Source organism: Zosterops lateralis, assembly GCF_965231275.1.
Source record: "Zosterops lateralis genome assembly, chromosome: 2".
NCBI lineage: Eukaryota > Metazoa > Chordata > Aves > Passeriformes > Zosteropidae > Zosterops > Zosterops lateralis.
In genome coordinates, this window is record NC_139763.1 from 34,020,726 (window position 1) to 34,041,260 (window position 20,535).

At 38.8% G+C, this 20,535-nt stretch overlaps 2 protein-coding genes across 6 annotated transcripts in view; both read right to left on the bottom strand.

Annotated features, from left to right (window-relative positions):
• CYFIP1 (cytoplasmic FMR1 interacting protein 1) overlaps positions 1 to 12,398 on the bottom strand; it is an 83,695-nt gene extending 71,297 nt beyond the window's left edge. Inside the window, exon 1 of one of the 3 annotated variants that reach the window (XM_083854627.1) lies at positions 12,314 to 12,398. The gene's annotated coding sequence lies outside the window, so the exon portion shown is untranslated. Of the gene's footprint in view, positions 1 to 4,196; positions 4,316 to 12,313 lie in introns of those variants that run through there. The other 2 variants (XM_083854629.1, XM_083854628.1) reach the window with 2 other exon arrangements.
• TUBGCP5 (tubulin gamma complex component 5) overlaps positions 1 to 20,535 on the bottom strand; it is a gene marked incomplete at its 5' end in the record, with an annotated part of 49,154 nt that overhangs the window by 14,286 nt on the left and 14,333 nt on the right. For 2 of the 3 annotated variants that reach the window (XM_083854631.1, XM_083854630.1), the window contains 10 exons: positions 11,409 to 12,430; positions 13,524 to 13,624; positions 14,754 to 14,842; positions 15,409 to 15,534; positions 16,266 to 16,444; positions 17,119 to 17,239; positions 17,343 to 17,427; positions 17,694 to 17,876; positions 18,442 to 18,630; positions 19,997 to 20,195. In XM_083854631.1, the coding sequence (XP_083710757.1) occupies positions 12,384 to 12,430; positions 13,524 to 13,624; positions 14,754 to 14,842; positions 15,409 to 15,534; positions 16,266 to 16,444; positions 17,119 to 17,239; positions 17,343 to 17,427; positions 17,694 to 17,876; positions 18,442 to 18,630; positions 19,997 to 20,195 (1,319 nt within the window). In that variant the 3' untranslated portion in view covers positions 11,409 to 12,383. Of the gene's footprint in view, positions 1 to 11,408; positions 12,431 to 13,523; positions 13,625 to 14,753; positions 14,843 to 15,408; positions 15,535 to 16,265; positions 16,445 to 17,118; positions 17,240 to 17,342; positions 17,428 to 17,693; positions 17,877 to 18,441; positions 18,631 to 19,996; positions 20,196 to 20,535 lie in introns of those variants that run through there. The other variant, XR_014589284.1, reaches the window with a different exon arrangement.

Genomic DNA, 20,535 nt, shown 5'->3' on the forward strand with positions numbered 1-20,535 from the left:
GCGCACATATATTTACAGACATAATACAGGTAGACAGTAAACAATGCATACTGACACAGAGAAAATCTTTTCAGTCTTATGAAGAAAACAAGCTTCAAGATTTTTGCCAGTGTGTTTACAAGAGATGAGGAGCTACCCAAAATATCATACAACATTTTTGGTGCTAAGAGGCAGAAAGATAAACTGCTATTTTGCAACCTCTGTCTTCCTGTAGCAAGTCCCATCAATGCATCATACATTAATTTTACCACCAGAAAGGCAGTGATGTGGATTAATGGAATTACGTTTTAACAAAGCAAATCAATACGCACTCTGTTATCAGCATTACACAGCAAAGTGTGCCCCCGAGCCCTACTAATGTCAGCTTCTAAGAGCAGACATGCAGTAAAGAATAATCCTGAGCTGACGTATGTAGCTTAAAATATAAAGCACCATTACCAAGCTCTCTGTGAGTTTGTGTAGGTATACAGTCATATTTCACGATGCTGAATTGTCCTTCTTTCATTTTACTGTCTCAGATCTGCATAAAAACCTGGACAAGAATAGGTGGCTTTTATTTGTTGCATATACAAATAACAATGTAGCCAAAAAGTAGCAAGATGCTCTACAAAAGTAGTCTGCCAAAGGCCACTTGTAACAAAGTATATGTTCTACAGATCAAAAATTTACAAATCTTTTACATTTACTCCTCCCTTTTTGCCTTCATCCCTGAGAACACTTTCACAGGGAAAGCTCAGGAATGTTTAAATGAATCACATTCCCACGCACATGGATGGATCCACCTCGAACAAGTTCACTGGCCACTCATGCCTGGGCTGTGCCGAGCTCCTGCAGCATCCCTGGGTAAACAAGCACTTAACTTGGTTCAAGCATAATTGCTTATTAAGTTGGGGCTTGCCATAGTAGCTGCAGTTATTTAAAAATGTATAAACAGTAGAAGTTCAGAAGCTCACAGTCACTGTTTCGAGAGCAGTAAAGTCAATATACAGCTGACTTCCAACTTGGCAGGGTAAAACTTTTTTAAAAGTATTTTTAAAAGTTTACTTGTTGGTACAGCAAAGGAATCACCTTAAGTGCTTGCCCAGTAAGCATAGGGCAAAAACTTTAAAAGGGAACCCCCTTGATATGCAAATAAATAAGCATGGAAATTATATTAAAATTATTTTTCTTTTCTATAGGATTGTAAGCAGTTCTAGCAGCTTTCAGGCCAGAGGATGAATACAATTGTTTCCACACAAAAAGAGCTTTGTGGGGATATTTTTGTTCCATATTTTTGTTTCAATCTTGTAGCTCAATTCCAACCACTCTGAATTTTCCACCTCAACCTGAATATCTTGGAAATCTTCGAGAAACAATTTTAAAAATAAAAATCAGATGATTCTGACAAGAGAGTTACTGCAAGATTTTAAAATCTACCCTCAGGAACAAGCCTTCCAAGACAATTGTCTCCCAGAATGACTAAACAAAGCACTAACCAAAACCTGAGTGTGTATCAGACAAACATCTAACATGGAACATAGCTGGAAGAGATTTTTGGTAATTACTTAATTATGATACAAAGTCAGCATAATGGACCAAGAGAATCTGTTGGTTTAGGCCTAGAGGACAATTTCCACCTAAGGCAAACTGAAGAAACAAGAATTTTGTTAATTAATACTTTAAAGATTACAGGTACATCACTAAAGGACTATGAGCTTTTTTTAATAAGTCACACATTCAGAAGGTAAAAACTGAAAAGTCTGAACTGTTTGTGGAACATTCCCTTTCTTATAAGATACATTAAAAAAAAAACCAAAACAAACTTAGATAATTTGGGTCCATTTAAGTTTGAATGCTGTGATACCTATTATGGGAGAAATTCTAAAGTAGCAGAGCTGAGCATATTTCAAACACCACTCCACTCTCCGCATCAGGACCCTCAAAAGAAACTGACAAACCCAAGACCAGTAAATAAAACAAAGTCTTTCTGATGCCTTGGGAAGGCTGACCTGAAACAGAGACTGGACAGGGTTAGAGAATAAAGTCGGTGTTTACTGAAAGGCCTTTAGGATACACCTCGGGCAGTACAAGAGCCTGGCCAGGGCTACCCTCAAGGGAGACTTAGAATGGTCACAAAATGGACCACTGGTCACGAGGTCCTACACTTCTATAAGTTTTGGTCCATTTGCATATTGGGGTTTAATTGTCCAGTTACAGCTTCAGGTTGTGAGGTCTCATCCTTCTTGTTCCTCCCTTCAGTCCACTGTCATTTATGCTTTTGGACCTGAAAGTTGTACTCATTGTCCTTGGTCTCCAGCAGGAAAAGGATTTGTTTTGTCTACTTAACTCTGTGACAAGAGCTTACTAGCACTTAATATGAGGCTCAGAACTACACACCTAGACAGCACAGAATCTGAAAAACATGAAAGCTAAAACTTAAGGCATCATTCCTGTAAACAAAACAAAATCACTTCAAGCAGGGATGTTGGGGGTTGAGAGTATTTGGGTTTTTTTCTAAGACCCAGAGAGGTTTATTCTTAGAATACATAAATTAGCTGTGACAACCTGAAAACCCAAGCACATTAGAGATATTCCATCTAGTACATAGTCCCTAGCAAAACAAATAAAAATAAAATTTAAAAAAATAATTTAAAAAAAATCTAAGCTGCTACAAAGAAAGACTGATGTACACTTTTTAGGGAGCAAGCCAAGCAAGCTTTGATGATACTGGGGTTAAGTACAGACCCAAAGCTCTACAGACTTATTCCAAATTCCTTTTCTTCCCTCCTGGCAGCTACAGAAACAACTGGCTGCCTACACCAGCCAGAGTTCAGACCAGTTGCCTGGGAAAGCTTAAAGAGTCTTTTACACTAGAACAGGAGAAACTTCGTGCTTACAAAAGTAAAAATAAAAAAAAAAAAAAAAAAAAAAAAAAAAAAAAAAAAAAAAGTTTTTTAAAGGTAAAAGTGGGACTTAAATTAAGTCAAGAATCAGAAATTAGGTAAGGAGTTGCAATGCTTTTTCTATCACATAGCTCAGACATTCTCTGAGCATAAAACAATTTAAGTACAATTAATAAAAATATAATTCAGAGATTGCTGAATTGTATTACAGTATTATTAAAAATTCAATTTTGAAGAAAACACTACCCAACAACACTGCATATGTACATGTTCAGTAAGCTTATTATATTAAAGTTATGCCAAATAAGTAACTGGAATGCAATAAGGACTGGAGTTGCTCATTAGCCTAAGCTTTCCATTTCCCACAGTTTACAGAAAAGCCTGGTATGACCTTCTAATTAAGAAGAAATTCCTCCAGCTAGCTTTCCTCCTCTTCCAATACACACTCTCCAGCCAACACTTCAGGCAGACTGGCTACATCCCACAAAGACAACTTCCTTCCAACAGCCTTCCTGGCACAAACAACCATTTACATGTCTAAATGCTACTCCAACCTGCCATCAAACAGCGCAGGAAAAAAAATCAAGGCAATGAGAGCCTACTGAAAGGCCAAAAATTAGCAGAGATGTTGATGAACTACAGGAATACTCAGAAAGACGAAGTGCGTATCTGTCTTCACCTTTGCTCATCAGAGAAGAGGGATGGGGGGGCAGACCATCCGTCTGGGGATTTTCAAGCTTGCAGTGCTGCTGTCATTACAGCATAGTTATTTTTACAGGATAATACTCAAGTTCCTCATGAGGAAGTTATTCCATGTCCTTAGACACACTACAGATCACCTCCTTCCTCTGAAGAGTGAAATGAACCTGCATAGAGCTTTTTGCTTTTATTTTTTCCCTCATCTAGCCCACTCCGATACAGCGTAGGAGGCAGAACTCTGACCACCCGAGTGCTGCCGACACACGGGCCACGCACAAGGGAAAACAAGCTAAACCTCACACCCAGAAATAAACCCCAAAATTTTAGGTAACCACCGGTGAGGGCCCCAACCCGCTCTGAGGCCACGGCTCCGCCCGGCCCTTCCCGCCGCGGCCGCGGGCACCGCCCGGCAGCGGGACCCCCGCGGCGCCGCCGGCACTCCCGGCTCCGGGGGCTCCGGATACCGCGGCGGGGATAAACAAACCCCACGTGAGAACACGGGGCTCACGGGTACCGGCGAGAGGGGTGCGGAGCCGCCCAGCCCCGCAGACGAAGAGCCCGAATTCGGGGGAGAGGGCAAAGGCGTCCGGGCGGGCCCCGGGAAGCGCTGCTCACCCGCTCTCCGCCGGCTCCCGGGAGCGGCGCTGCCCGGCGGCGGGAGGAGCCCTTCTGTCTGTCCGTCTGTCTGTCCGCTCGGCCCGGCCGCCGAGGGTCGCGTCGGCCCGGCGGCTCCGCTCCTGGGCCGCGCCTGGCAGGGAGTTTCCTGTCTGAGTCACTTCAGCCGGGAGTTGCGCAGGGAAACACCCTTCCTGCCGCTCCAGCTCCTCCTCCTCCTCCCGCCTCATCCCAAACCTGCCGCCCCTTCCCGCCCCCGGCAGGCTCCGGCCCGGCTCCTCCTCCTCCTGGGGAGCCGGGAATAGTCCGGGAGCTGCCGCCTGTGGCAGAGCTGCGTCCCTGGCCCTTCGCTTTTATTGAAAGCGACTTTTTCTGTCCCCTGTACACGGTGCAGTCTGTCTCTCGGAACACAAATCTACGCCCTGGCCGACCGTGCCCATTCGTACAAACCCCAGCGGTGCCATCCGGCACCACCGCAGAGACAACCAGCGCCCCAGGGCCACCGGGGTCGGCAGTAACAGGTCAGTGGCGGGGCTTCCCACCTCACAACTTCGCTAGCATGGCGAGGGAAAGACATCAGCCGTAAGGATGAAAAAAACTAACCTTCAAAAAATCAAAAGGGATCGCCTGGGAAACCCCTTTAAACATCCTGCAGAGGGTGCTCATGCCTGTGGTGTTCATACCCCAAATAACCAACATTTCATTAAAATCAAAACCATAAAAAACAGGCAGGTTGCTGATTGTCAACCTCCCACTTTAACTTTTCTGTAAACAACACCAAACATGTACTTAATAATTTTTAAGTTTTCTTATTTTTTCCATGCAGTGTTCTCCTACTGAAGTTCAGCTTTACTTGTTTGTTCAAGATTCGATCTAATGAACTTGATACTGCAGCACAAAATCAAACTGCACATTCTTTTTCATGGACATTTGTCAAGATTGCTATTTCCAGCCACTATTTTATGGCAGAGAGAATCCACAAACTACTCCACGTAAGGAATAGTCACCTGAGAGCATAGGAACTTCCAAACCATTTTTCATCAAAACCTATTTGCTTGTATTTGTCTGCTTTAAGTTGCATCCAATATTTTATTTACTCTTAAAACCCTCTCTAATCATAATCAAACTGCATACTGTTGCCATAGCATGCATTTCTAAGTCTCTGTTTTCAACAGCTGTTCAGGGGACACTGCGCTATTAATGATTTTTGTGCTAAAAACAGAACAATTAGTGCTTTACTTCACTTATTGGTTGTTTTTTTTTTTCCCAAGAAAGTTTGCACTGCCTCAAGTTTCTTTAAATAACCTTTTTGTAATAGCATCTACAAGAAAGCCTGTGAAGAGTGGAGACAAGACCCCCAGTTTTCATTATTTCAAGTATGATCTAATCCAGTTACTCCACCCTTTCCATATCATTAAGATTTTCCACAGCTTGTGGAGAAGCTATGCATCATTGCAAAATGTTATCATTACCATTTCATCAAATCACACAGTTTCATAGCCATGTTTATGTTACTGCAACATGGTCTTTTCTATGAAACAATTAATTTTCTAGGACACAGCTACTATTCTTCTGTCTATATACATTCATAAACATTTTGACTGCATACACCAAATGAATTCATTTCAATTCCTTTCAACCATCACAGCCCCTTACCAGCTCTAACCCAGCTCAAGCAAAAGTGTAAAATACAACCAGGGCTGGATGCTTCCATTTCTAGAGTTGACACCTGATTGTCTCCAGTGCTATCCATCTTATGCTCTTTTCTGCAAACTCTGCTTGGGACAAGGAGCTTGATTAAGTAAATTACTCACCTTTGAAAAGCAGGATTAGTTTTGTTTCCTTGTCCTGAGCAAGTGCAAATTCATAACAGCCTTGTCTTAATGCAACCACTTGGCCTACATCAGCAGTGAGACATCTGTTACAGAGCCACAGCAAGGACAGCAAAGTCAAACACTCCCCATGAAATCTGATCAACAGCAGCCTGACCCCACATGGGCAATACTTCATAGTCTGCCAGTCTGTCACAAGCATGACCACAAATGTGGCTCCCCTACTTGCTGAAAGCCAGCTGGTGCCAGGAGCAGCTGCTTTGTATGAAAGCAAGACTGCCAACTGGCACATCCTGTCCAGGAAACAACAGCTTGTCCTAAGGATTGGCTGATGCCCCAGATCTTGTTATCTTCATCTAAATAACTGCGTGGGCAAAGGAGCTGCTTCCCCACTGCTGGGGCAATCTGCTTTTTATTAGCATTCCTATACATCAGTTTATAACAACTCTTCATATTAAAAAAGTAGATGATGGATTTTTTTTGTTATTTGATATAGGAATTAGACAACAATCACATTTTACCATCTGAATGTCTATGGTCTCATGTAACACGTGGCATGCCTATCAGAACCATATTAAGTGAGCCCACTTAATACCATTCCAGATGCCTGATTTAATTCTGTAATGCCCCCAGAACTCCCTGCTTTCCACTTTAGTGGAACTTAAGTAGTGCAATGACAGTACTTGATTAAAGATATTCAGTGGGTCTCTATAACCTGCTTCTACCTCTACTCTATTCGCCCTTCTCGATTATCCCTGCCACTGAATACAGACCTTCGAGGTGTAGCTAAAGACACATGTAATCTACATATTCCCAATCAAGTCCCTAACTGACATCCTAGACTCTGCAAACTAGGTGTGTTTTTTTATCAAGCCAGACTTATGGCAGTTTGAGATTCTTTCTTGGGTGGAATTTATTTTAACCTGATTTTAACCCATGCCTGTCAACAATCTTTAGGAAGATCTGCAACAGTAATGTATAATGTTTCTGGCAATTCATGTACCCTGTACCTAAACCACACAAGTATCAGATAATATTGTAGGAACAAGCTTAATACACTTGTCTCAAGACTTCATAAAGCTTGATAAAGTTCAAGGCACTATGCTACAGGACAGCCACAGGTCTACTTCCTGAATTCTAGTTAATTTCACTTTATTTTAACTTTTCTTCTTTGGGCTTTTAAGTATTTTTCCAAAGGCAATGAAAGAATCTTTTCCAGGAGCCCACAGGATTACACAGAAGAGTTTCATTCCACAGCAGCCTGAGAACTTCAACAGGAATCTTGTGGTTCTGCCACTTGGGTGTCTACTATGTCTGAGATGGTGATGTTACTCTCTGGTTTTGCAGATATTTTGGTGTTTAAGCATAACAACGTATCTAGCTATTAGTTTAATTTTTCTTACCTGCTGAGTTCAGAGATTTTTCATCCTCATAAATATAGGAAATTGTCATGACCTGACACAGAAAGGTATTTACAAAATCATGACAGGCAATGGTCCCGACAACCTCAAGAAAAGGACATCATACAAGGAAACAGGTAATTGTCTATGAATCAGTTTAAAAATTAAATCCAACTTCTGGCAACATATCTCCTGTCCATGCTCTAAAGAACTGGACAAGATTTTTCACACCAGAAGTCAGCACAGACTTGATATTCTATGTGGCAAAAGGTTTAAAGCTCAGCAAGTCTACAAAAGCATATAGTTCCACACTGCATACAGTAATGCATTGTTTCAGCTCTCAGGAGATGGGCACCTGTCGAGCTGAAGGGGTCTTCATAGAAGACTAAAGAGGCCGGGTTGTAAAAGTCATTTATTGCATGGCTAAATCAGTCTCATGAAGGCAGAGTTCAAAGGATAACAGTTTGTTACGCATGCGAGGTTGTTTGGCATAAATTCCCCATGTCCCAAGCAGATGCAGCAGCAGCAGCAGCCTTCTCAGCAGCAGCAGCATCCATCTGTGATCTCAAGCATTCTCAGAGCAGTGCATTTTTATTCTTTTTTTACCCAATCAGCTACAAACACCATTCTACTGCTGTCTTCTTCAACCTATCTGGGCCTAACACTGATATGCGAAAGTGGTTGTAATTTCTCACACAAATTCTATTTACATAGTTCTGTCTGTTCTATCTAGGAATGCTAGCAATGCTACATTATGTTTTTGTTATGTCTAGAACTTAGCTAACTTTGTAAAAAGTAATGCGACTGAATTTTAAACTAGGCTTTAGGGCTTTTCTTACTAATACAGTCCCTTTTCTGCTTAAGGCACTTGAAATATACTCTACTTGTTTAAAACTAAACTTACATTTCTACCTTATATCTGCATGGATTTATATATTTTAGTTTCTCTGAAGGTTTTAATTCAGCCCTCACATTTCTGAGTACTTCTGAGCCTGTGTGAATGGGGCCCAGAGGGATTTGCATCCCAACAGGCACCTATGGAGAGGACAGAGCACTTGGGAGAGCTTAAGCAGAACAGAACAAGCATAAAGCAGCATCTCAGAGGCCTCAATGAGCAAAGCAGCAACCTGACCCATGGCAGGAAGCCTATTCCAGCTACCTAAACACGTAACTCCTGTTAGCAGCCCTCCACTTGACAAGGCCTTACAAAAGTGCAATGATCTGGTCACTCATACCTACCTTTAGTTCCAAGAAAAGCCGGATTCTTAACCCAAGTGCCCATGTCCTGCCACAAGCACAGCTGACAACAGCAGGTGTGCTGCATATTCATAAATACTTACTAGCACGTGATGACACCTGCAGCTCTCTGGTTCCAATTCCCCTCCTAGAAATGGATCTGAGCAAGCAGCGTTCCCTAATTCTGCTTTCCAGCTCCCTGAAACACTAAACCAAGGCTCTATTGTTAACTCATAGGGATTTAACTCTTTTTGTGCATACAATGGGCCCACATCCCAGCACTCTGCTTTCCAATCCTGCTGCACACTGTGCTGCCAAACCACACCAGAGCCCACTCAACTCCCTGGCAGACATTAACATAAGTGAAATCCTTTCTTGATTCTATTACAAATTACATTCGTTTTGCTCATGCAGGACATAAGTGCAGAAATCAGGGCATGTATGTTAGGCAATTCAGCCCCTCTATCTCTGTGATACTTTCATTAGCTCTCTAGGGCCTCAAACCTGCGATCCTGTGCAACCTTCCCTGCAATAAATGCACAGTGCAGCAACAAGACACTACAACAGCCAGAAAATACCAATGCAATCCATGAGGAAAGGTTTTTCTGTAAGTGTGCAAAGTAGTACAAGAGGAAAGCTGAATTTGCAAATTTACAGATATTTAGTTAATAAGGTTAAATAGCACATCAGAGGATTTTTTTTTTAATCAGTCTGTAATTTAGCATTGCTGTCTTTAATTCATGCTCCCATGGAAACCATCCAATCAAAAGTTGCTAACTTTTTTTATATCAAGTGTTTGACAAACGCAAAGGTCCTCAAAGACCCAATGGTTAATTGAGAGTTATTAAAACTAGACAGCAAAAAAAGCACTGGAGAATTTAAGAAATCAGTGCTAAAATGTGGCCTAGAGGTAACAGAAGTGCACAGGAAAAAATAAAGGAGAAGAAAGAGAAGTGATGAGTCAGATAAGGGCTTCTATGCTGCAACTCTGCTAAGACTGCATCTAGAAGTTAATGAGAACAAATAAAGGTTGAAATGAAATTGTGACAGCATCCAATAGTGGAGTGTGTTCTTTTCCAAAGAATGTTATACCCCAGAAGCCAGAAAGTTCTGTTTCTACATGCTTTGCTGGGTATTTTATGCTTTCCTTTAGCTAAACTTGACAATTCACAAAGCAATAGACTATGACAGAAGTCCTTTAAATCTACACACACATGGAACAGATCACACCTTTTCTAATGTCTCCAAAATTGCTTACTTGAAATTCAAGAGGTGCAAGTAAAGCATATTAAAATGTTGTGTCCTCCTCTAACAAAAAGGAAAAATATCCAAAAGTTAAGATTCAAATCAATTCAGAAATAACTGACAAAACCAGAAATTTGAAAACAAGGTCAAAATGTTCAGAAGGAATGGATTCAGGACAGAATCCAAGTAATAGCACTGCTCTGTAAAGAAAATAAACCCTTTTTTTTTTTTTTTTTCCAAACAGGTAAATAACCATTTTAGCAACTGCCAGGGGACTGATGGAAAGGTCCTGGTGGCATCCCGGGGCATGCACACTAAAAGACAGGACTTGGGTTTTTTTCCTGTGGCTCTGAAGAAAAAGGAATGCCATAAGAACGACTCACTGAAGTGAATTTGTCAGCTGAGTACTACTGACACACAAGAAGTTAAACACTGAGCATTGTCCGTGACTAGAATCAGTAAATGTTTCCAGAGCCAGACTTTCCACTGTGCCTTTGTGATGAGAAATGAGCAAATCTTGGAAGCTGGCTGAATAAACAGCATGCAGGCATCACTTGTCTACAAAGTGCACAGAAGCCTCTCTGCAGAATCCAACATTAATCCCTAAGCAGGAAATGGGGTGAAATAGCAAAATCCTTCACTTGCACAGGGTTTTTCACGTAAAGTAAGTAAAATTGGCAAAGGGATTCGATAGGAATTATTGTTTCAAAAGCATGAAGAATTGAAGGATTGTTTTTCTCCCACATCTAGCTAATATTATCCAAGGTAAGGTTATGAAAAGTAGGCATTTCACTGAAGGTAATCACTGTATAGGAAGTACAAATAAAGCAACTATGTTAGACAGTTCAAAAGCACAGAGTACAAGACACACTCAAAAGGAAGGAACCAGTGCACAGAAGTGCTGAACTTCCAAGCACAAGCATGTCTTTTAAAACTCTCACTATGCTATTCAATTTTACTCTGGGTAAGAAAGTTACTATGCAATGCACTGCCTCTGCTAGCAGTAAATAAATAACCTGGAATCTTAAATGAGAACCAGTCATGGTCAACTAGAATTACAAATTACTTTTGTTAATTGGTGTCCACCTACCACAAAAAACATCTCCTTGGTAAAGTGTGTCATGTGGTAGCAAAGGACAATACAAACATACTGTTGTCTAAAGTAAAACCTTCACTCAGTCAAACAAAAATGAACATGTTACAGGGCAGGAGAAACTTTCTCAGTGTTACACTTGAAAAGAATTAATTTCCTCAAAACATTTCATAGTTGTAACTTGGAAGAACCTTGAGATCTCCTGTTCAAACACAAACACAAATATTCACTTTCATATAAAGTAATTATTAGTTTACAGCTGAAAAAATAGTTTTATAATGAGCCACACAGTCTCAGTAGTAGTATACTTCATTTACCTTAAAGAAAAACCTGTCAAACTAAGTTACTGACTGAATTTCAGCAGAAACACAGACAACAATGAAATTCTAATTATCAAATCTTTTATTTATTCAAAAAATCATTAGGTAAATAGCTATGATTGATTTTATCTTTTTTAATGCAGGTGTACTCAGGCCAGAATTCCAGAGAAACTTTAATGGGGAAGTGACAGGGCAAGTCATCTCGTGCAGAACATCTCATGCATTTACTTGTCCAGAAATGTACCCTTCTGTATCACAATCTACTACTTTACAGGAGATTAGCTATTAGATGTAAAAGTTTGCTTGCAAAAGCCTTAGAAGAAGGATAAAGGTCAAGTCATATCTGACCACCTTTGAAATATCTCAACAATCCAATCATTGCAACTAATACATTACACACAGCCATCTTAATCCTACTTAAACTGACCAAAGTTACCACTAAAATTAGTAACCATCTGAACATTTAACATAAAAAATACTGTGTTTTTATGTTCTGCTATAATCTATTTTGATAAATTAATCTTATATTTTTTACATAAGTCTTGTAACAGTCTTCTTAAAGATTTTTTTAAGAACCACTAAGCAAAGAAGATGAATGCTTCTTAGCCTTTTTGCAAAGAAAAAAAGGCCAAAAATTAATTCAACCAACCTTCTAAACACCAAAATTTGAGTCACACCACTTCATGCTGCCCTGTGACCTATTCACAACTGGAAACTTAATGGAAAAAGTAAACCATCAATTACTCATAATTAAATTTTTAAAAAATCTTTTTTCCAGCATGAAATACATTTAATGTATTGTCAAGTAAGACTGTTTACATGGAACGAATTTTACACTGTACATGTTTTTTGATGTTGAAGCATATACACACACTGCCACAACCAACACACTTACCTGTACATTATTTACATTTTAAAATATTTTACACAGCTCCAAACCACCAGCATCATTTAGATATACACATTTTAAACTGGAGTGCAAAATGCTTACGGTTCTTTAACACAGGAATTTCAACATAAATTCTGCTATCAGTTCTTCCTTAGTTCAGTGGAAGTGAGTGTTAACTTTGTTCCATGCCAGCCATCAGTGACAAAGCTAAAGATTCCACTGTGAAACAAACCATAAAAACATAGTTAATATTTGCATTTGTAGCACCCTGCAAATATTTATTGCAATGTTCAATTCTGTCCTTTAATAGGAAGATACCAGTTTACTTTTCAAATTATAATACTTTGGGACTTCAGACAGTAAGACAATTTGTGAGTCTCTGACAGCTTAGATAATATTTCACCACATTCATCATCAGCTACCCGTTAGTTATTTCACATGGTAACAACTGGTAAGAAATTGGCTCCTTTGTTTGAAATATTGTTGTACACAAAAAAACAAAGCTGCCAAGGTTTATATACAGCAAGCCATCCTCACAGATGGTTCTGCAGGGAAGCTCTTGTAGATGTGAGTACCAGTGATGGAAGACATTGCCTGTTTCAGGCACAGGTTTTAGGTTGGGGAAGACTTTTAAAATAATGAAGTCCAAACATTAACCTAAGACTGCCCAGTCCACCACTAAGTCATGTCCACATTCTACAGATGGTATAGAAACCTGTGAGAACACCCACGTGTGCTCCAACTAACCCTGATGCCCCACAGCCTCACTGAGCAGTTGCCCCACAACTCAAACGGGCACTGATGAACAATTTAACTATTTAAGCTCATACCAGGTTGTAAGTAGAAGCATAGATATGTCTCTGCTGTTTCTACTGCCAAGGAAGTAACTTCCAACAGATGGGAAGAGCCAAGAACCCAGTGCAGTTGCAGCTGAGGAACCGTAACACTAAAATCTTATCTGCTCAAGATATATCCCAGCTGTCATTCCCAATACCAACAAAAAGAATGCTCTTCTATGCCCCTAGAACTTAGTTTCAGTAGTTTAGAATACTGCTTGTCACTTGCTTGGCTACATACCTTCCCCTCATCAAGTAAACAGATAAACTGAAGATAGCTGTCACAGAAAAGCTTGGCACAAATACTCTAAGAAGTACTAACTTTAACTTAGTCAGAATCTTTGTGTCCCTCTGTGCATAACTCACAAAATTAGATTATTTAAAATCTGCCAACAAACATTAGAACAGAGTAAAACATAAACACGTTCCTAGCAAACTTGTGTAAGTGCAAGTTGTGAAAAGTCCCATGTACTTACAATGTGGAAAAGAGCCTCGACAAACAGCTTTGTTGAGAACAGTTACAAGAAACATGTGGCAGTTTTTAAAATCAGATTCCATCTTCTCTATGGATTCCATCCTACAAAACAGTTTAACAGAGGAATGCTTAACAGACCAGACCCTATGTTATCTTCCAAATATGACCAAAATTTCACAGTAAATGACAAAAGTACTCTTTACATAGAATTCTGGCTTTGAAGCATGCCAGAATCATGCTTCAGTTATGTCTGCATACGCTACTTCTAAAAAACAAAGGCAATTTTGACAGGAGCACCATCAAAGGGACATTAATAATTTCCTCATAATTTTAGAAATTTCTGCAGTGATGTGGAGGAGCTGTGTGATTCTAACTGACATCTGTCTTTCCTACACAGGTTTGTAAGCAAGAGAGCTTTTCCTGGTCCTTACTGTTTTAGAGGTACTTGGTGACCTACATGACCAGTAAAACAGGGACTCCCACACTGCTTTACTATCGGGCAATCTCTTGAATTCCACTTTGGACTCTGTCAGCTAACATTCACTTGTCAAGGGAGAAGACATAGCTCACAACAGTCACTCTTTTCCTTCTTCCCCTCTCCCAAGAAGATATGGATGACACCAGCTATGACTTTTTCCTGCCATGTGCAAGAACATGCAACCACATGCCCTGAGTTCCAGTCTTTATCAACAGCATTCACAAATTATTTCTGACACTCAGAATGAGAAAAACACTTCAAAAACAGCAATTTCCTAATGTCACAGGAGAGTGGAATCTAAGTTTTAGATCTGTGTCAAAGAAAATTAGTCCTGAAAAATATTCAAATAAGCCAGTAATATTCATGTCAGCCAGTCCACACCAGCAGGCTTCAGGACCATACATCAACTTCTACATGTTTGACAAAGCCTTGGAGACTTGTCCAGTATCCTTCAAGCAGAAAGTTGCACAAATAGAAGTATAAATGAGGAAAGGAGTGGCTGCAAAAAGGGATCTGGAGTGCTGGTCAGCAAGAACTCAATAGGAGTGAGCAGGGAGGACACACAGTCAGCCAGAAGGGCAAACCCCGTACTGGGGTGCATCAAATACAGCACAGCCAGATGGACAAAGGAGGTGACTGTCCCAGTCTATTCAGCATTGGTGCAGCCTCACCTGGAGGTGCAGTTCTAGGCACAAAATCATACTCAGAGCTGCAAAATTATGACCATGTAGAATTTTAGGTATGTGTACTTACTTCCAAGCCCCTAAACCAGCTTGCCAACGGTCTGCAAACATCAGTACTAAATTTAACACTTTCATTATAGCTTCCTTCACAAAGCTCACCTAAAATAATTAAAACACAAGGAGTAAGTCAGAAGTTCATTGTTAAGTATAATAATTTTCATTACTATGCTGCAATACAAAGGTTTCCCATGCCATTTAATCTGACCTGTAAAAACAATGTCCTATGTACGAAGTGATTCTTCCAAAGTGAAGATGTCTGTATTTGTTCCCTGACTAATTCCCCAGCTGACTACTTGGACGTGGACTTTGCGCAGACAGTATGTGGGATAAAAGGTTACAGAGCTATCTGGGTACCTCCATTTCCTACCATACCACTATGTATAATCTTCCTAACATTAATAAGCCTCGGTTAGTTCAAAACCTCCTATCTTCTAGAAACAAACAAATCATGTAGTACCCAATATAAGAAATTTAATTTTATCCTTTCCTTGATAGAACTGAGCTGAGAACAGCAAGGGAAACTGGACCTTAGTGCAAAAGCTACCACTTCCTCAAGAGTACCTATATATTGCTTAGTATGTATGCTGCAAAAAAACATAATTAGTACAAAACTACTTTTTTGTCCTGATACCTCAATACATCAAATATACTCATTTTTTACCCACCTTCTCTCTCAGTAAGCAGCGATCATGAATTGTAGATAGATATCTGTAATGAATCTTTATCAATTGATCCAAATCTTTGGCTTCTTCTACCTGATGCTGAAACTCCAAGCCTGTACTATGGAGAATCTTAAAAGAAAGACCAAAGTTACTAAATTCAATGCTGCACACAAGTGATTATGAATCTCTTCCAATATATTTTTAAAGAGCCTAAAAACTGTATAATTCATTTGCTCTTCACTCTCAAATTTTAGGATTAGCCTCCAAATTACCATCAATAGCAAAAATTTCAAGCTCTTCTCATAACTACACAGCAACATTCCTCACATAAATAGATACACTGCCACTACACGAAAGCACAACGACTATCCCCAGAGAGGCTGAACTGGAGCATATACAAATTTTATTAAAGCATAAAAGGAAATAATAGAGCAGATATGTATCTACAGGCATTGCCTTTGTATTCTGAAAGTCATGTATACACTGTGTACTAGAGATTTTTGAGAAGGATCTGTCTAACTAAAATACCTGTTGTAACACTTCTATAAGTATAATAGCTCTTTTCACAGCTCACAGAAACCTCTTTTTAATTACTGCGCTTAAGTCATCTAGCACTGGGAGAAACAGACAAAAGAATTAGTAATACCCAAAGATCAATCACATGCATGTAGAACTTCTAAAGCATTCTTATAATTACTGATTTAAAATGGCCAAGCTGAAACTGATACATGTGCAGAAAGGACATTTTCTTTACATTTTGCTTTCTGTTTTGGGGTTTTTTTTAGGTTTTAAAGGAAAATGAATACTGCATCTCCAGTTACAAGCTCCTAATATAAATGAAATTGTGATAAAAGACAAACCCTAGTCATGATGTAGTTGTGCAGGCTGTTGACAAAATGCATAAGTTTCACTCTTAAGAGGAACATGCGATGTATTTGTTGTTTTATACTTTCTTTTTGTGGTCCAAATACAGGAAGTGTTCCTTGTTCTAATGAAGTTGCTTCCTTAACCTGTGAGTTTTCTGCAGCAGAGACTAGTTCTAAGAAAAAAAAAAAAAAAAGCAACAGTGTTGCACTTTTTGGGAAAGACTTAACCACAGTCATAACCCCTTGAAGTTTAAACACATACTTTTAGGAAGATAATTACTTAGCTGATGTTCAAAATATAGATGAACCCATCAACTTTTTAATTTATTTTTCTAGGACATGAAGTCTACATCCACTTTATATGAGACAGGAAGAGTATAAACATTAACTTGGTGAAGGAAATACTAAAAAAATCTTTTCTATAATCTCCCAGCAGTTTAAGGTTTCAATCTCAAATAGACTATTTTCTTAATCTTGTTTTCTTAACTTGTCTGTAAGATATTACTCATAAAAAGACTACACATAAACGTTAGGGTGTGGTAGACACTTTCCTTCAACAGCAAAGTCTGTAGAATGAAGTAACAAGTTTCCAGTATAACTAACTAGACTTGAATCAAAAAGACAAAGGGAATGCATGAATGGAGCTGTCCCTGAGGCTGGAAAGAAGTGAAAAACATGCCCAGCTTAATAAATGTAATTCGCGACACTAACAGAGATTATTATTTTATAGAATGAATCAAAATGCTAACAAGTTTATACTATTTACTGCAGAAAGCAGAAGACTAATCATATCTTTAGACCACAAAATAGAGTATTTTTCTGAAGAAGTACTGAAGAAGTATCTTACCATCAAATCGTAGAACATCCAGGCTATACTTGGCCCACTTTATTTGCAGCAAGAGCAGAAAAACTTGATTGTAAATTTTTTGGCATTCTAAGCTTATAACTATATCCACAGGCCAAGGAACCTAGGAGGAGGAGAGCATAATAAAAATAGAAAACATAAGTCACTTTAATACAACATTTTAAATCTGTTCTAGAATAAGAACTGCAGCCATTTTAACTCACTACCTTGTAACTCAATGTCAAACCATCTAAGGTGTGGACAGGGAGCTTCTTCTTTGCTGTATCAACACTTTCAAACGATATTGACAACCTATGCAAGGAAACAAGTGATGCAATTGGTGAGAATCTGTTTTAAATGAGTAGTTAGTTTCACTAGTTTCTATTTCTCACTGCTAACCACTAACTGTCTGATTTAATCTGGAGGACTTGGGTAGGAAAGAGGACAACAGCTCAAAACTTCATTAAAACACATTATTTTAATGAGTACACAATAATTAGCATTGTGCTATGCAAGTTAAGTACATTAATGCAGCTAAGTGCTAAAGAAACTTAACTAAAGCGTGTTTTGCACTTTACCTTGCACTGTCCTCTGCATAGCGTTGTCCAACTGCTTCTTGTAGGTGAACATTTAAGAAAGCAACATTCTGCCAAGTTTCCTTTTCTCTAATTTTGTCAAAAATAGTTGTATAGAAGTCATACATAGTATCTCCAGCTTCAAGTAAGAAAAAATTTCTCATTGCCTGCAAATATTCTACAAGCCTGAACCGGAGAAACATATAACATTTCTTGAGTCTCATCATACAAGTGAATTCAGAATACAACTGTTACAGAAACAGAAACGTTAAAAATTCTTCACAGTAAAACCTCCGTATTGAATATAAACATAACAAAGTCTCACTGAATCCTTTTTTTAAACATGGTATTTTTCCCTGTAAGTTTTAAGAGCTCCACTAACTTCACTGGAAGTTATCCTACAGGCTAGGTAATTCTCAGAAATAGCATGGTCTGGAAATCCTGTCCCTCTCCCTAAAATGAATGTAAAATGATAACACCACTAAGAACAGCACTAAGAAATATTGTTTGCAACAATATCCCCACCAAACATCTACTGATGACAAATGACAGCTTTGCTGCTGATTCAAGCTAGACCAGGTTTTCACCCAAGAGTCTATCATGTCAGATCCCCCTTTTCTCCCTAATGACTTTATAGCCATTTATCAAACTGGAGTAGAAACACAACATAGAATTGCTTCTTTTAGTGATGACATACTGCTGATAATAATAAAAAAAACAAACTTAAGAAAAAAGAAATCTACTTTCTTACCTATAATCCTTCTTTAAAGTTTGCATCAAATTACCACAGCATTCCAAGTACTGCTTGTCTATGTGAGGATAAAGACAAGACCTCAGTGTCAGTTCAAAAGTCTGGCAGGTCACAGATTCTGAGGATCGATCCACACAGACATCCCCACCAGTAAACTTCTCATGAAAGTCACTCTGTTCCAAATACAATCTTCAAAGTAAAACAAGATACTTAGGGAAGAAGGCTCATTATTCATACAAGGTATAAAACAATGCCATGCCTTCAAAATTTTAATCAAATTTGGGTCCTCTGCTCTGAAATATATGGTGCAGGGGTAATAAAAGCTGATTATAAGCAGAGCATGTATCCAGCCTATAAAGTGATCCATCACATTGTTAGTGTATCACCAGATGTAAGAGTATCACAGAGGACAGCATTCTACAATCATGTAACTGCTTAAGGCATACTTCTGAAAAACTTTCAAGTTCAAATATTATACACCTTACTAAACAAACCCACTTTGATAGGAATTTTTAGAACTATATTGTGTGTATGCAGCACTCAGATTTATTAAAGAAATAAAGTAAAAACTCAACCAACAACCACAAAACAAAAAATACCAAAAAAACCCAACCAAACACCCCACACACGGAGAACTGCTTTTGAGGCATCTTAATGATGGGATTCCTACATATTACCTGTAATATTATATGATGGGAAGAGAATGTGGTCTAATTTGATAAGGTTAATTGTTTTTACACAGAAAGTATCAAATTATTGTAATACTTTGTAAAAAGCCAGTTGCCAGTTTCTAAGAGAAAGTACAGCTGATAGCAGCTATTGCCTGGATAGACTGAATGAGCTGGATATTGAATTAATGCAGGAATTTTGACAACTAGAATAGTACCAATAAACAAGGGAAACAAAGTCCTATCTATGATTTCTTTAAAACAAGTTCTTCCTTTTTTGATGTCAGTTTTAAAAGATGTAAATGCATAATTAGTATTTAGTAAAAACATAAATAGCTATTCTCTCATTCGTAATCACATAATAAGATTTTCAGAGTTTATCTTTCCTGCTATTTTCCAAGACATTTATACTCTCTATTGGACTTCCCTCACTATGAAGAATTTTTATGCATGTAACATGAATTTTGGAAGGCTTTCACAGTTAAATGATTTAAGCACAGCAAAACTGAAGCCACATTCTTCTAAGAATATACTTGGTGCAAAGGAAGGACACTGTGTACAAAAACCAAGCAAACTTGTTGAAAATTTCAGATTTTACAATGGCATTCATTATTAAGCCACTTATTTGCTAAAAGCCTTCTATAATAAATACTCCAATTTTCTACGCTACTAATTGCAAATAGCACATTCTTCACTGATTTTAACTGTTTTTCTTTAACTATGCACAAGTGGAGTGTCTATTTAGCTTCTGTCACTGATTGTTAGTGCTTGTCTATTCTGAATTTGCTTGTTTTCAGTGGCAACAGCAGCAATGAAAATGTGATCTACCAAATGTCATCAGGTTGAATATTGGTCTCAGCAACACAGCAGGAAGATCATTCATTTACCTGGCAAAATTAATAGCTAGCAGTGGGTCATGGACATCATCCAGTTCCAAGTGTCTTTCTACTATAGACTGCATCTTTATCAGGCTCTGCTTTGTGGCCTGCTGTTCTGTAATGATGTCTGGAACAGACTCCTCCCCGTGCCGCAGGCGAGACTGCACAGATTCCAAAAACAGCGTGTATAAACTCTTCCGTTCAGCGTCTGAATTGGGAAACACATCAGAGAAAACATTGTCTGAACTCAAAGAGCTCCACAGACCAACATTCACAAGCTAACTTTTAAAATACTACATTTAGACCACTATTCAGAAAACAAAACACCCTCAAATACATATTTAAAATTATAGGACTAGCCCAATGCCTAACGTCAGGCATATGTTCAAATGTGCTGCAGAATGGGTATCTGAAATATGAAATATTTTTGAGATTGTTAAAGAACTTCCTACTTCAGGTGCAAAGGCAATTGATTTTTAGCACCTAGCAATCTTTCAGGATTTACTGAAGTGAGTTTCCAAAATAATTTAACTATCTCTACTTTTAAA